Source organism: Pempheris klunzingeri, chromosome 8, assembly GCF_042242105.1.
Source record: "Pempheris klunzingeri isolate RE-2024b chromosome 8, fPemKlu1.hap1, whole genome shotgun sequence".
Classification (NCBI taxonomy): Eukaryota; Metazoa; Chordata; class Actinopteri; order Acropomatiformes; family Pempheridae; genus Pempheris; species Pempheris klunzingeri.
Window position 1 is genome coordinate 3,890,543 of NC_092019.1, and position 14,241 is coordinate 3,904,783.

Below are 14,241 nucleotides of genomic sequence, written 5' to 3' on the forward strand. Positions count from 1 at the left end.
GTGGGGAAACTTTGGTCGCTTGATCTTTCTCCAGCCATCTGCTTGACTCCTGGTCGATGACTTTGATCTCCACGGCAACTGAGCAACTCCACCCACGGAGGAAGGCCATGAGATGTGGCTGAAAGCTTTGGAAACACCAAGTAAGTGCGTCCTGTGAAAAGGAGACAGTGTTTCTGCTTTGATTGTCTGCAAACACAGGAAGTGATCAGATGGACCCCTCCATTGGTTTAACAGATCAGATTCTATCCATACAGATGTGTTGTTCTTCTCGATGAACACTTAACTGGACAGCATCAAATTCTGTTGTTCTCCACTGTCGTCACATTTTATTTAGCAACCACCATCACATCCGGTTGGGGCTTCCCTCATTTGCACATGTGGTGAGAAAATCCCCTGTTTAGGCGTCCGAGCCACATTACAGTGATGTGAAAGTAACACAGAGTGGCTGAGGTTTGGGGGGGGCTGGCAGAGTTATATATCTAGTCTGTGAGGACACAGACTTAAGCTTTATGAGCGAATTAAGAATCAGTCAAGCACTTTTTAACATTTTCATAATTTATTTCTTGGCACTTCTGAGCCCCAACATGCATTAGCTGGAGGAATGTAACAGGATGTGTGTGTGCTGTTCAACATGTGACTGACAAAGACAGAAAATCTTAACAAGCATAAAATATTGAAACATTTCTTTTCTGTAAAAAAAAAAAAAAAAAAAAACTATGTACAAAAAGCAATTAAGAGTGGATTTGGATACTAATCATTCTCCTGTACTTATTGCATTTTTATGCCATGTTATTTTGTGTTTGAAGCTAATCCAGATTTTTCAGTAAAAATCCAACCGTCTAATCAGCCTGAAGAGTCCCATTCTACTCATTTTTCCAATTACAAGTCTGTCAAACATGGAGCTTAGTGAAAGTTTAATCAAGACGGTGAAGTTCTGGTTGCAAGGTACCTCTGTTTTACTGAGGTCTTTTTTTTTTAACAGCAGATATTTTGTAATATTGTAGCAGAGAACAGTGATTTATTCAATTATCTCCACCTGCACTTTTCCTGCTACAAGTTAAAGAGTGTGAAAAGGGTCTATGGAGGGATGGTAATGAACTGGGTCATAAGCTCCATGTTTTGTTCATATACAGTAAACGGTGTCCTCGGCCATCAGCACAACAGATTACACTCTTATTGGGACGTCATTGACGTCAAGGGTATCTGTGTATAACTGCACAAAGAGCTACTGTACCAGTAAACATGATAACAGTGCTGTTTTCTTTCATTCAGTCTCTTCACACCTCAATACATCCCACAAGCCGACAGCACCTCCAATAACAGTCACATAATGAGTAAAATAAAAGTATTCTTCATGCATTCAAACAGAGCACAACACTTAAAACATTCACACAGCTTCCACTTCTGTTTGTTTGTAAAAGTCACGTAAAACATCAGGAGAACCTGATGCAGACATTTTCCTCAGTGCAAAACTGGTTTCATCAACAATCAATGATGAGATGAACAAACACAGAAAAGTAAATAGTGTGACCGTGTGCACGCAGGAGAAATGACAGCCGTACAGACGTTACCCCACACGAGCGCCCGTCAGTGGAACTGCAGCCTTTTCTGTCCCGCAAACACTTTCTCTTCCTCTTCAGAGAGCTGGTTTCCTTTCACACTGTGGAAACACGATCATACGCTGTCAGACCTTGACTCTCACAGGGAGAATACATGGAAATGACCTTGATGCTGCAGAGGAATTGGGAGTTAGCTCATCGCTGCGGGACGCACAGTGGGGTCCAAAAGTCTGCGACCACATTAAAAAAAAATAAATCCTCTACATAAATCAGAAACATTTAAAAAAACATTAAACATCAAGACATTGACATGTAAAATGAAGAAATATTTAAGATTCTGCACCATTTGTAGCAACCAAAGTTAAGCAGTTTGTGGCAACTCCTTTGTACAAAAGGGAAAGTAGATCAAATCCACCTGAATGTCATCTGAACAAAAGCTTCAGTGGAAGTGATACAAAGGAGTGAAGTTGGTCAATGCCACAAATGTACTTAACTTTCATTGCCTAAATAGTGCAGGAAATATTTCTTCATTTTAAATGTCATTCACACGTGTCCTGTGGTTCCAAATGTTTCTGAATATTTGAGATTTTTGAAGTGATCTCACACTTTTGGACCTTCAGCATTTTACCCAGAAACCCTTTTCTGCAGCTGTGCATCTGTTTTACTAATGACTCCAGCACAGGACTTTCGAGCCAGAAAAGTGCTCCAGCTGTTAATATTACATATGCAGAAAATGAAAAGTCCTCCAACTTTGTGACTGGATAGAAGACGGTCAGGCCGGTTCAACGTCCTGCTTCCTTATACCTATTATGTTGACTGATTTCTGTATGATAACGTTCTTATGGAAAGAAAGAAGAGAACACTTATAGGCTTGAAATGACTGGAATTGGTCCAGCAGATGGTCTTTGCCAATCAAAGTCCATCCACTAAAAGTGCCTGTTTTTGCCACTGACAGGTTTGGACTGTTCTTCAAAGCATCTGACAACATCATGGAAATAGAAAGAACAATAAGATCCCTTTTGTTCAACCAGAAACAGCCGTTATTCAAACCTACCAGATCCCACTGAATAGTGGAACAAAAAATACAGTAGTTCCACTTTACACAGTAGTTGCTCCTCTACCACTGACTCGATCAGCGGTAGAGGAGCAACTACCGTGTAAAATTAATGTTTTGGTCACCAGAGTGTGGTGGCTTTGAACCGTGCGATAAACAAAGGATCTCTCAGGTCTGTCTCTGTAGGGATCCCTTGTGTAATCTTGTCAGATAATTTGAATAACAGCGGCAAAAGCAAGCCTAAAGGATTACATTACAGACAGTAGAGCCCCGCTCGCTGCCTGTCGGCTGCAGGCTGAGGTGATCTACTACTTTGTTCCTAACAGTCATTTAGACACTACAGCATGTAAAACTATGGGTCCGATTAAACAAAAGACCAGTTATCCTCCCTAAACATTAATATAAATAACAGTTACATTAAACCAAGGAGCTTTTTAAACATTAACATAATCTGAATATAAAACCAAGCTTACTCGGTCTGGTATGACCAGTTTATGGAGGCTAATTAGCTAACTTGACATAGTTATTGCTGTTATTGTGGGCTTTAGTATTCATTCATTCATTGTCTCACTTTAACTGGAACAACTTGGAATTATTATTTATCAAAATTAAGAATTTTCTGAAATGCATCATTTTGATTTCATTGAGAGAAAGAAGCTGAGAGTTACACATGACACTCACCATATCTCTTTGAGTGCTGTGCTGTGAGGGAGGGCCTCAGCCAGGCATCTGATCCCATCCACAGTGAACCGGTTGCTGATTAACCTGAAGACAAATAGACAAAGCAGGTGAGTTTCTGACAATCAATGTCTAACCAGGTATTCAACGGGTCTCTTCTGAGGTGGCATCGTGTGTGTTTTCCTCACCACAGGTGGGTTAAACCGGTGTCCGCTTGGACCAACTCAGCCAAGTGTGGAGCCGCGTCATCAGTCAACTCATTCTGCACCAACCTACAACAGCACAGACGGGTCCGTCTATATAGAAAGTGGTTCTGTCAGAATAGCAAAAACCATTCAGCTCAAACCAAGTGACCTGCCTACCAGAATATTCTGAGGACGCTGTTCTCCTTCAGGGCTTCTGCCAGGCACTTCCCGCCTTTGGATGTGATGCCATTGGCTGAGAGACTAGAAAATGGAAATAAAGGAATGACATTAAATAATTAACTAGAACTAGCTCTTCCCAGTTGGACGCCTCAGTCAAGTTACATTAGATTAGTGTCACCAGTTCAGTATCAAACCAAATGTGAAATATAACCACAGTCCTCCTTCCTGTTCCTGAGATATGGCGTTGAATAATAAGTTGACCTTTTGGTATATCATGTCATCCTATTAGACATTTGTGTGAGACGTCATAATGAGCGCATGAACTCTTGAATTGATGGCCAGAAACGTACTCGTCAGTCTAGTCAGTCGAGTTGGACGCTTGAGCCAAATTTGAAGAAATTGAAACTGAGGTACGAGCTTTTACAAGAATCTAACAGACAGACAACCCAAGAACATAACGCCTCAGAGGCATAAACATTAAATCAGTAGGTTTTATTATCTTTGTAGGTAGCTGTCCTCTCACCTGAGGTTGGTGAGACTTGGGTGCTGCCTCAAAGCTTCTGCAAACGCCTCGGCTCCCTCATCGCCGATGCTGTTCCCCCACATCCTGCAAGCAAAAACATCAAACCCGTCACAAGACAGACAACAGACAACTTTTCTTTTCAAGAAGCACATTATTTGTGTTTTGCATCACTTGAGAGAGAGAGATGGGGGTGAAACTATATTTCTGGCACCATCTAAAACCTTCCTCCACGAATCTTCCTTTTGCTTTTCCAATCTCACAGCGGGACAAGAGTATCTTGGGTTTCGTGCTCTGAAAACAGCAAAGAAGTTCTACTGCAGTGTCGTCTCACCCCACATCGAATATAGAAGTGCTCTTCTTAATTGCGTTGGCCAAATGCTTCCCACCAACAGTAGTGATCTTGTTTTTACCGATCCTGAGGGCAAAGAAGTGTCAGCATTAATTTAAGAGACATAAAAGCATGACTTATTATTAAAAAGTGTATTATTATTATTATTATTATATTCTAATTCTACCTTAGTACAACTTAGAAACATACTTGACAACTTTTATCTTTGGACATTCTTCAATTATCTGAGCAACTAGCTTGGCCCCTTCATCTGTGATGCAATTGTTGTAAAGCCTGAGGACAAAAATAAAAGATTTAGTTTCACAGTCAGACCAACATGATGAATTGTACTTTATGAAGCACCAACGCTTGCTGACTTATATTTACTCAATGAAGTCTTTATACTTCATTATTTCCATTTAAGGCTACTTTATGCTCCTACTCCACTATATTTAGAGGGAAATGTTGTACTTTTTACCCCACTGCACTTATTTCACAGCAACAGTTACCAGTTACTTTTCAGATTTTTAATAAAAAGCACATGATAATTGCATAAAATACAAGGCATTTTTAAAAGGACAGACCACTTGTCATGTTTCAGATGTCTATGGCTTTGCTTTTTAAAGATAAATGAATACAGTTCTACCCTGATAATTATCTCATTTCTCTTGTAGGGCTTTGTCCCCGTAGGTTGGGTATCACTGAACTAATCTGCACAGAAAAACGTAAAACTACAGCTCTACCTCAGCCAGCTACGGTAAAATACTGCTTTCACATTGATGCATCAGGGTTAACAAATGTAATAATGTCATGTGTAAAGCTAATAAAAATGGGTAGAGCACAGACTACTAGACTATTTAGTTAAACTGGAACAATAATGTTTACTCACCCCAGGACCTCCACCACTTTGTACTTGCACAGCTCCTCTGCAAGAACCTCCATGCTGCTGTCAGACAGCTGATTGACGCACAATCTGAGGACGAGCAGGTTGATTAGATGACTTATTTACGTGAAATCAGCCCTCAATAGAGATTAGAAGGTAGGAAAAACAGGTTTACACTTGATACCTCACTACTGTCATCTTACAGAAGGAGGGCTTCAGCTGCTTCACCCCGTAGTCGCTGATGTTGTTGTTGTCCATGTCGAGCCCCAGGAGCTTCTGGCGGTGCTGCAGGACAAAGTTCAGGGCGGTGCAGTCACCTGAGAACACGTTACAGTAGCCCAGCTTGATTATGCCAGCTGTGATGCCTTTCGCGGTCATCTGAGCGATGTCTTTGCTCCCCGTCTCAAAGATGCACCTCAATGTCCACAGGAAGTTGGGCATAACGTGGACCTTCTTGCCCTCGCTGCTGCTGTAGTGGGGTAAGCCGTGGAGATGGGACTTCACACGGGTGGAAAGGTGGGATTTTAGTAAAGCCCGTTTTTTCTTTAGCAGCACAGGAGATACCAGATGCTCCATCAGGCCGGTGTGAGCCTTGGACAGCAGTCCACACAAGAACAGATTAGTGAACTGAAGGTGTTCGTTAGTTGCAAATGGTTTATTTTCACTGGGCTTTGCAGAGCCATTGATGCAGACGTCAAAAAGCAGACAGGATGGTTCCCTTTTCCTGCTGCACTCTGTGAAGAACTTGAGGAGGAAGCCAGCAGAAGTCTGCTCGTCCAACACGAGGGCAAACGCAGCTAAGAAAGACTGAAGGGTGACGTGGAGGAACTCAAATGTAGCAGGGCTTCCACTGGCATCGTACTCACTGACGGGTCTAAGAAAGCCCAGGGGCAGGTCCTCCTCGGTCAGGCCACATGCAGTGATCTCCTCCTGGCTGCAAATGAAGCAACCTCCCTCCATACACTGAAGTGCGAGTTTTGCAAAGGCTGTGAGAGGCCTGAGCCCCGATCTGAATGTCTCCGAGGCACAGCGAGCGCTTTTCTTTAGCAGAGGTGGTGCAGGTGAGGTCGAGCGGCTGAGGAACACCTCAGACAGCAGGAGGAAGATGTCTGTGAGTGTGATGCAGGTCTCAGGCAGATGAAAACTATCATGCATGGTGTGCAGGTGCCTAAAGCTCTTGAACACAATCCAGCAGAACAGCGGGGTGGAGCACAGGCCGCACAGGTGGGGGCTGGCATCCAGCTGAACTGTCACCAGCTCTCGGTGCTCCTGCTCCTTAAAGTGTAGATCAATGTAGGTCTTGAGGTGAGCTGGGGAGAACCCCCGCAGAGCCACCTTCTTTCTGATCACCCTACTCTGGACCTCAATACCTGTCCGGGCTGTCAGCACCTTCTGGGAGCCCTTGAGGAGTTTCCCGCAGAGCAAGCTGATGAGCAGCTGCAGGGGGTGCGCCTTGTCTTCTGGTGACACCACTTCAGGGACATTCATCAGGTCTAGATCCTCCTGAATCTCATCATAGCCATCAAACGTAAAAACAACCTTCTCAGGGAAGCGCAGGATGTAATCGAACACCTCATTGTCTGGATCATGATCGGGGTAGCAGTGGTATTTGAACAAAAGGTCTCTGAGGGAGATCTGCTCTGAGTCCCTGAAGATGCTGAACATCCTACAGCGGTACTTAAAGAAGAAGATGGCGTCCGTCTGCAGCTCTTTCTTGGACCAGAGGTTCTGGAGCTTCTGCAGGAGGATGGATTTTCCCACGCCGGCATCCCCCATCACATAGATGGTCTCGCCTTCGGGGTTGAAGACGGCGTGGTCTCCTAAAAGCTGGTCCAGACTCTCCAAGAAGCCCAGACTTTCATTGCAGTCATTCAGCAGTTCCATCAGTGTGTTCGTGTAAAGGTCCTCCAGGCGGGTCTCCTCTCTCTGACCATACGACATGATGAAGCACGTGTCCCGGCTCATCTCGTGCCTCAACTTGGCACAGTACCTGCTGACTTAGAGGAGGAGGACTGTTAATCAGTGCAGGAGAATAGAAGCTTTACATGGTGTTATTTTCCAATCCAAAAATAAATGTGTTGTATTCATTTCTGCCTCTATTTTTTTTTTTATCTTTGCTGCAAACTAAAATTTAAAAGGAACTACTGTAAAACTTATTCAGGGATCACTGATTTTGCTTCCCCCATGTGGATTATAAACCTTAGACTGGGCCAAGGGAGGCTACCGTGGGCACATTCCCATTGTGTTTTGTAATTTTGTATGTTGGCAGAGAACTTCGTACTGTTACACACTTGACACAAGCATTCCTTGCTCAAAGTATCTGACAGGCCTCACCAGTTTCAGAGGCCGGTCGAGCCGCATGTGTACATTTATTCTATTTGTGCTACTGATTAAAAGGTTTCATTGATTGGCTTGGTTGTTGAACTTACAGTTACATTTAATATTAAGATCGGTGTACAAACATAACAGAAGAGATGATTAAAACAACTTCTCATTATACAAATAAAGGAGCATCATTCCTCTTTAGAACTACACAAAAGTCTGGAGCAGATCGTGGTGAGGACGTGTGGGAGTTAAAGTGTTTACAATATTCTTTAACCTGAGTACAAACTGCTGCTCAGCTGTTTCACAAACCACAGATCCAAACATGCAACACTTAACAGTCGGTGCTTAAAAAAGTAATTAGACCACATGAAGCATTGGTGTGAAACCTGATCATTGTTGTCTTTATGACTCCTCCTCTTCCTCCTCTCTCCTCCTCTTCCTCTCCCTCTCCATCGTTATGTCTCATGTCAGCCAAATGTCTGCCTCTAACTTGCTATCTTGCCCGGAGCCTTTCTGTGCTTTCTCATCTCTCAGGTTCCTGTGGATCCTGTGGATCCTGTGGATCCTGTGGATCCTGGTCCTGCTGATGAGGTTCTCTGCTTCATGAATCACTGCTGCGAATTGTCGGACACTCCTCATGTTTTTCAATAATATCATACTGCTAATGTTTTAGTCACACTCCTATTGTTAGTGCTATAGTCACTGCTAGTACGTTGGTTGCTGTTTGTGTTGTCTCTCTCTCTGTCTGTCTGTCTGTCTGTCTCTCTCTCTCTCTCTCTCTCTCTCTCTCCGCCCACATTGATCCTGGGTCTGTTCCAGGTTTCTTCCCGTTAAAGGGGAGTTCTTCCTCCACTGTTGCTCAATATAATATCTGGTGCTTTCCTCATGTGGGAATTCTTGAATCCTTAATGTTGAATTCCTGAATCGTTGGGTCTCTCTCTAATTAAAGAGTTTGATCTAGACCAGCTGTTCATGTAAAGCGTCTCGAGATAACGCTGTTGTGAATTGGTGCTCTATAATTAAAGATTGATTGATTGATTGATTGATTGAAAGGTGTTAGCATGCAGACTAAAGCTGCTTGATCTTTGAGAAAGATTGGAAACTACTGTCCCACAATGCAATGCATAAGTGATTAAAGGAGCTGGTAATATGAAACTGAATTGTAATTGCAAGCTACAATTTGACCAAGTAACCAAGTACATTTACTGTACTTTTTCAGTACTTTATACTATGTTTCAGAGGGAATATTGTACTTTTTAACTCCACTGTTTATTTACCTGACAGCTGTTAGTTACTAGTTATGTTTATAAAGATCCAAATGTAGAAAATAAACTGCCACAAACAGTATGTACACATCAGTTACAGGTGTCCAATTACATCATCATAAAATACATATTTTGCACATTGAGTGTTGTTGTGGTTCTTACAATAGTCTAACAGAGAAAAACGAAGGCTGACTAACTCACACGGACATCAGGAGCCTCACATCAAACCTATGAAGCGTTAAAAAAAGAGCATCTCAGTGGCTCAGAGCAGCGTTAGTGATCGTATATACTTACTGGGGTCTGTGTTAACTACTTCCGTCAGCGCTACGTCATCGCTTGGGTTGTAGTTGATCTCTTTCAACCATGGCTGGAGGTCTATGTAGGCATCATATACTTTATATATGATGTAAATGAAGTATTCACAGGCCTCCTCCCCTTTGCATTGGACTAGCTCCAAGATTTTGCGCACCTAGAAAATAATCAGAGGGAAGAAAGTTTGTGTTGGTTAGAATTTGACAAACTAAAGCTGAACTGGCACAAGAGAGATAAGCAGGCAGAACATTTAAATTATAGCGCTCAAAGGGTTAAAACTGAACTACTATGCACTAAAGCAAGTAATCTGATTTAGTCTTTCTTAGTTCTAAGAAAAAAAAAAGTCTTCCAGTTTTGGTTTTCTAACCTGATCCTTCTTGGTGGCAGTTCGCTGAACGATCTCCACGTCCTCTTCACAGATGAAGCCAGAGGCCGCCAGGTTGTCCAGGACGCACTGAACGCTCCTCAGCCTGGACACCAGCAGCTCTCTGTGGTAGGTGAGGACGTTCAGGCACGACAGCTTGGCTTCTTCCATCTGACCCATAGTCACTGCAGAACAGTCACCTCTGTGGGACAACACACGGCAGGGCAGCTGAACTGGACCGTCGCTCTCATTTGAGGCAAAACATCATCAGTTATGTTAAGATTCTCGTCAAGAGCTTCGACTCTCATAGTGAAAACTCTTGCTGCTCGCTGGACTATGTATTTTGTTCAAGTGGATTAAGCACCCAAAGGTGACACAGTCTTTCAGAGAAGGTTACAAGGTTTTATTCATGGAAAGCCTCTCTTCTACTTTACAGGGAAAAAATCTGGCAGCCACTTTTAGTTCATTTGGCAGATGAAATTTCAGACTTAGCACAGAGGAGTGGATTAACTTCCACACTGAATCCCATCTTATAAATATTGGAATGAATTGAATTAAAGTTCCCTTTTTTATGAATTCATCCTCTTTCCCAGCCTCTTTATGTGAAAACTAGTGTCCTAATACCGACTTGTACGTTTCATACATTGTGTTTCATTATTTTAGTATCTATTCTACTTGTATTTAAGATAAGATCAACTTTATTCATCCCGTAGGAAATTATTTTGCCACAATACAAATACAGAAGTTGAAGCAGTATACACAATTACAGGAAGGAATTAAATAAAAATCAAGATACGTTTACAAAGCACAAAGTGTCTAAGTGAATTATTTATTATTTATCTGGTAATTCCTCTTGTTTTATATCTTTTGAGAAGTGCTATAGGAATGAAGCTCTTTTCATTATTAGTAGATGCATAAGCAGTGATTCTTTTTTCCCTCTTCCATCTGTTTTAATGTTTGTGTGCTTTGACAATCAAATAAATGTCGAAAAGAAAAAAGAAATCTATCACTCATCTCTCTGTCACACCCAGAAATGACTCAACTACAGTTCATCCAAAACATCTCCAAACACGCGCTCATCAGTGATCAGAGGTCCTGTGTTAACCCAGAGGTGCTTAATCCTCATACAAACACTTTACAGCAGGCTGAGCCCTGAAGTACTCACCAACATTTGTTCACAGCTCTTGTTTCTTTGTACAGCAGCTGTTCCCCAAATCCTCTGATGACGCTTCTTCTTCTTATTATTATTATTATTATTATTCTCCCAGCTGAAGGTGTCAGATCTTCTCACTCCTTAACTCCCGAAGCTCTCGGACAAACACTCTGGCTCTGCTGAAAGAAGCAAAAAGTTACCAGTTCGTATGTTTCTGTGTTTCTGTCAACCAAAACAAAAGCAGAAGTGTTCACTCAAGTCAAACGTCGCCGCCTCAGAGACACGTTACAGAATAAAAACTTACCACTGGAGGAAGTCCGCAGAGAAAACTGCTCACTTTTCAAACAAAACCCGAGTGTTTGGAGTGTTTGAAGTGTTTGAGGTGTTAAAAGTGTCGAGTGAAGGAAGTGAGCAGTGTGAGCTGGTCAGTGCAGCAGCAGTGCAGCAGCCCTCTGCTGGAGGAAGTGAAAGTGTTCTCACCACTCTTTCACCACTGGCACATGCTGCATTCACGTCCCCAAGTAATGTGGGAATCTTCAAAGTGCTTAACTTTTTTTTTTTTTTTCTTACACCTTTATTGGAGGAAAAGATGAAACACAGTGTTTATATTGGTGTTTGTTACACACAGGGATGGACATACTGTATACAAGCAGATACCTGCTGATATACTCTGTTAATAGTAATAAAATGTTTTTAACCTCTTCTCATGAAATGATTGTGACAATGTGATTTATTCTTGATAAATAAAGTTTATATCTTCTCAACTTTGTTGATCAAACTCTTCCAAACAGATCACAGTGAAACTTAAACCACTATGAACTTTTGCAAACTGTGTATTCAGGCTTTAACTAAATTGGGGGTATTGAACAATTATTCCAACTTTATGGGCAACAGTGTGTTTCCTATTATTAATGTGACCACTCTCTAGTCTCCGTCATTGAACTCATTGTGCTGAACTGTACAGGTACATGTGAGGTACGCTCACCTGTGCAAACAGGTAGAGCCTGATCTCTCACGTCAGTACCTCTAATGATATGTGAGAATCAGATAACATCAACAACAGCTCCTACACAACACTATTGCATTGACACAGTCTGTTCACAGACAGACAAATAAACTCAAAATCACTTCTCTGGTAGTTTCTGCTACAACAGGAGCAAAAGAAAGTGTCTCTACTTTGGCAGCAGGTTTTATATATAAATACACTACTCACAAAAAGTTAGGGATTTTTGGCTTTCAGGTGAAATTTCAGGATGAACCTAAAATGCATTCTAACCTTTCCAGGTGAACTTAATGTGACCTTCTCTAAACCTTTGAATGCACATGTCCAACTGTTCAGTGTCTCAGTACTTTCTGCACCAGCTGCTGTTCTCTAACAAGAAGCTTAACAGCAACATTCACAACAGGTTTGATCCATGAATCCACCAATACATTTCCTGCTTCAGTTAGAATTGGTATTTAAACAGTCCTCCTCATCCTGCTGTTCACATTCTGACATCATGAGACCAAGACGACACCTAACAGTTGATCAGCAGCACCTCAACACTGGAGGCTTCAAACAGGAAGTCCTCAGACGGAGGTGTTCACTGAGCTTAGAGGGTCACAGAGTGTCATCAGGAGGTTGGAACAGTGATACAGAGACTGGAAGAGTCACAGAAAGGAGAGGAGTGGACGTCCTTTGGCCACGTCCCAATTTATTGAGACACTGAAAATGTTTTGTTGTGGTATACCTACCACTGTTGGTAGATTTTCTTCAAATACACTGTTTAAAATGAATAAAACTACCAGTGCATGCTTCTACTTAAATGCCCTACTTTCATGATATAATATCACTGTAGCATTCACTCTTTAAATTTTCCATATATTTCACCTGAAAGTCGAATATCCCTAACTTATTGTGAGTAGTGTATATTTATATATCCACAGCTAGAAGACAGTTGGACTAATGGAACAGGCGCCTCATTTAGTAAAAACACTTGTTTATTGTGGTGAAATTTACATGAAGCATAAATAGGTCGGTCTCACAGGTGGTAAATGTTTTAGGGAAAACATTAACAAATCATCATCATTGACATTATGGCTATTGTGCACAGAACAAAAAGTCAACATCACAACACACACACACACACACACACACTCAAACAAACAAAACATTTCATGAATTCAGCATGCACACACTGTACACACACACACACACACACACACACACACACACACATTATCATTGCATTATCATTTCATTAAAAAAAACCAAAAGTTAAAGGCACTTTGGTCACTGAACATAAAGAAGAGCTGTTCAGTGCAGACATAGTGTGACGAGTAAATGTAATATCAGACACAGTGGGTCAATATCGAGTAGGAAACTGGAAATATGCACGTATTGCACTAGTTGAACAATCCTGCCTTAAAACTCCTGGTTTGGTTCAGGACTGATTCTGTGCAATTCACAACTCTGTTACATCTTACAAAATAAATCTGTACACATATATTTATTTGTGTTTATGTTTATTTATCATATATTGTTTTAGAGAAAATATTTTGAGTTTTATGTAGTGTACAAAAAAAAAGACGAACTCAGACAGACGCGTTCTCGGTTAATGACTTTGTAGGAGACCCATGTAAAAATCAGATGTTAGGGAATGTGATAAACTTGAGTCTCAGGTTCAGTGTGTGTCAGCTAGATTTTGTTAATGTGCTACTGAAACAGACTAAGAACAGATAAGTCCTGCATTACTATTTGATCTTGTGGCCGCGATCATCAAAACCTAGTTTTAATCATTTAATTTAAACATCACATCATGCTACCGTGATGCATTTTCATGAATTAAGCCACGTTCAATCGCATTTGATCAAAATAGTCAGCCTGCTGTCAGATACTATTCCAGCATCGGCTTACTGGTTGGTTTCTTGGTCTCTGGACATTTAATCCGTCGTGCTGGATCAGAGCTCGGAGACACAGTGTGAACACACAATGCACAGAGGAAACCAGAGGAATCTTATAGGGCAGGTGACAATCAATGGCCTCTCTGATATTTTACACATTCTGATGCAAAATGACTGGTACGGATCCAATTTGAGCCCCTGATAAGAATCTGTGAAAACTGCATAGTGAAATAAGACAAACTGAGCTCTGTGAATGCCAGAACGATCCTGCATGTAGGTCCTGGGGGGGGGTTTCTTTCATCCTGACGTCATGAACACAATAAACTGAACTGGACAGAACCACAGCCAGTCGCTCAGTGGTGTTAAAGCTGAATCTTAACAGATGGAGTGAATGAGATGAAAGCAAATGTTCAGTGAAGGGGCCACAAAGGGCCGGTGTAGGTCAGTGTAAGAGAGATGGTCGCATCCCTTATGTGTACCACATACATCCACCACGGTTACAAAAATAAAATAAAAAAAGATCAGTAACAGTAACGTTAACAGCAGGGA

General features: G+C 41.7%; 1 protein-coding gene across 1 annotated transcript; it reads right to left on the reverse strand.

Annotated features, from left to right (window-relative positions):
- Positions 1 to 352: 352 nt before the first annotated feature.
- nod1 (nucleotide-binding oligomerization domain containing 1) lies at positions 353 to 9,836 on the reverse strand. The gene is made up of 11 exons (XM_070835844.1): positions 9,660 to 9,836; positions 9,275 to 9,449; positions 5,575 to 7,387; positions 5,397 to 5,480; positions 4,718 to 4,801; positions 4,511 to 4,594; positions 4,180 to 4,263; positions 3,654 to 3,737; positions 3,480 to 3,563; positions 3,295 to 3,378; positions 353 to 1,660 (listed from the first exon to the last, which is right to left on the reverse strand). Exons 1-11 carry the CDS (start codon positions 9,834 to 9,836, stop codon positions 1,588 to 1,590), a joined length of 2,826 nt encoding a protein of 941 aa, XP_070691945.1. The 3' UTR covers positions 353 to 1,587.
- Between the last annotated feature and the right edge of the window lie 4,405 nt (positions 9,837 to 14,241).

Coding starts and splice junctions, on each gene's coding strand:
- nod1 (XM_070835844.1), bottom strand. CDS start 9,836: ATGGGTCAGATGGAAGAAGCCAAGCTGTCGTGCCTGAACGTCCTCACC. Junction 4,264..4,510: donor ACTTCTATATTCGATGTGGG/GTGAGACGACAC, acceptor TTTTGCTTGCAG/GATGTGGGGGAACAGCATCG. Junction 3,564..3,653: donor AGCGTCCTCAGAATATTCTG/GTAGGCAGGTCA, acceptor GTGCTGTTGTAG/GTTGGTGCAGAATGAGTTGA.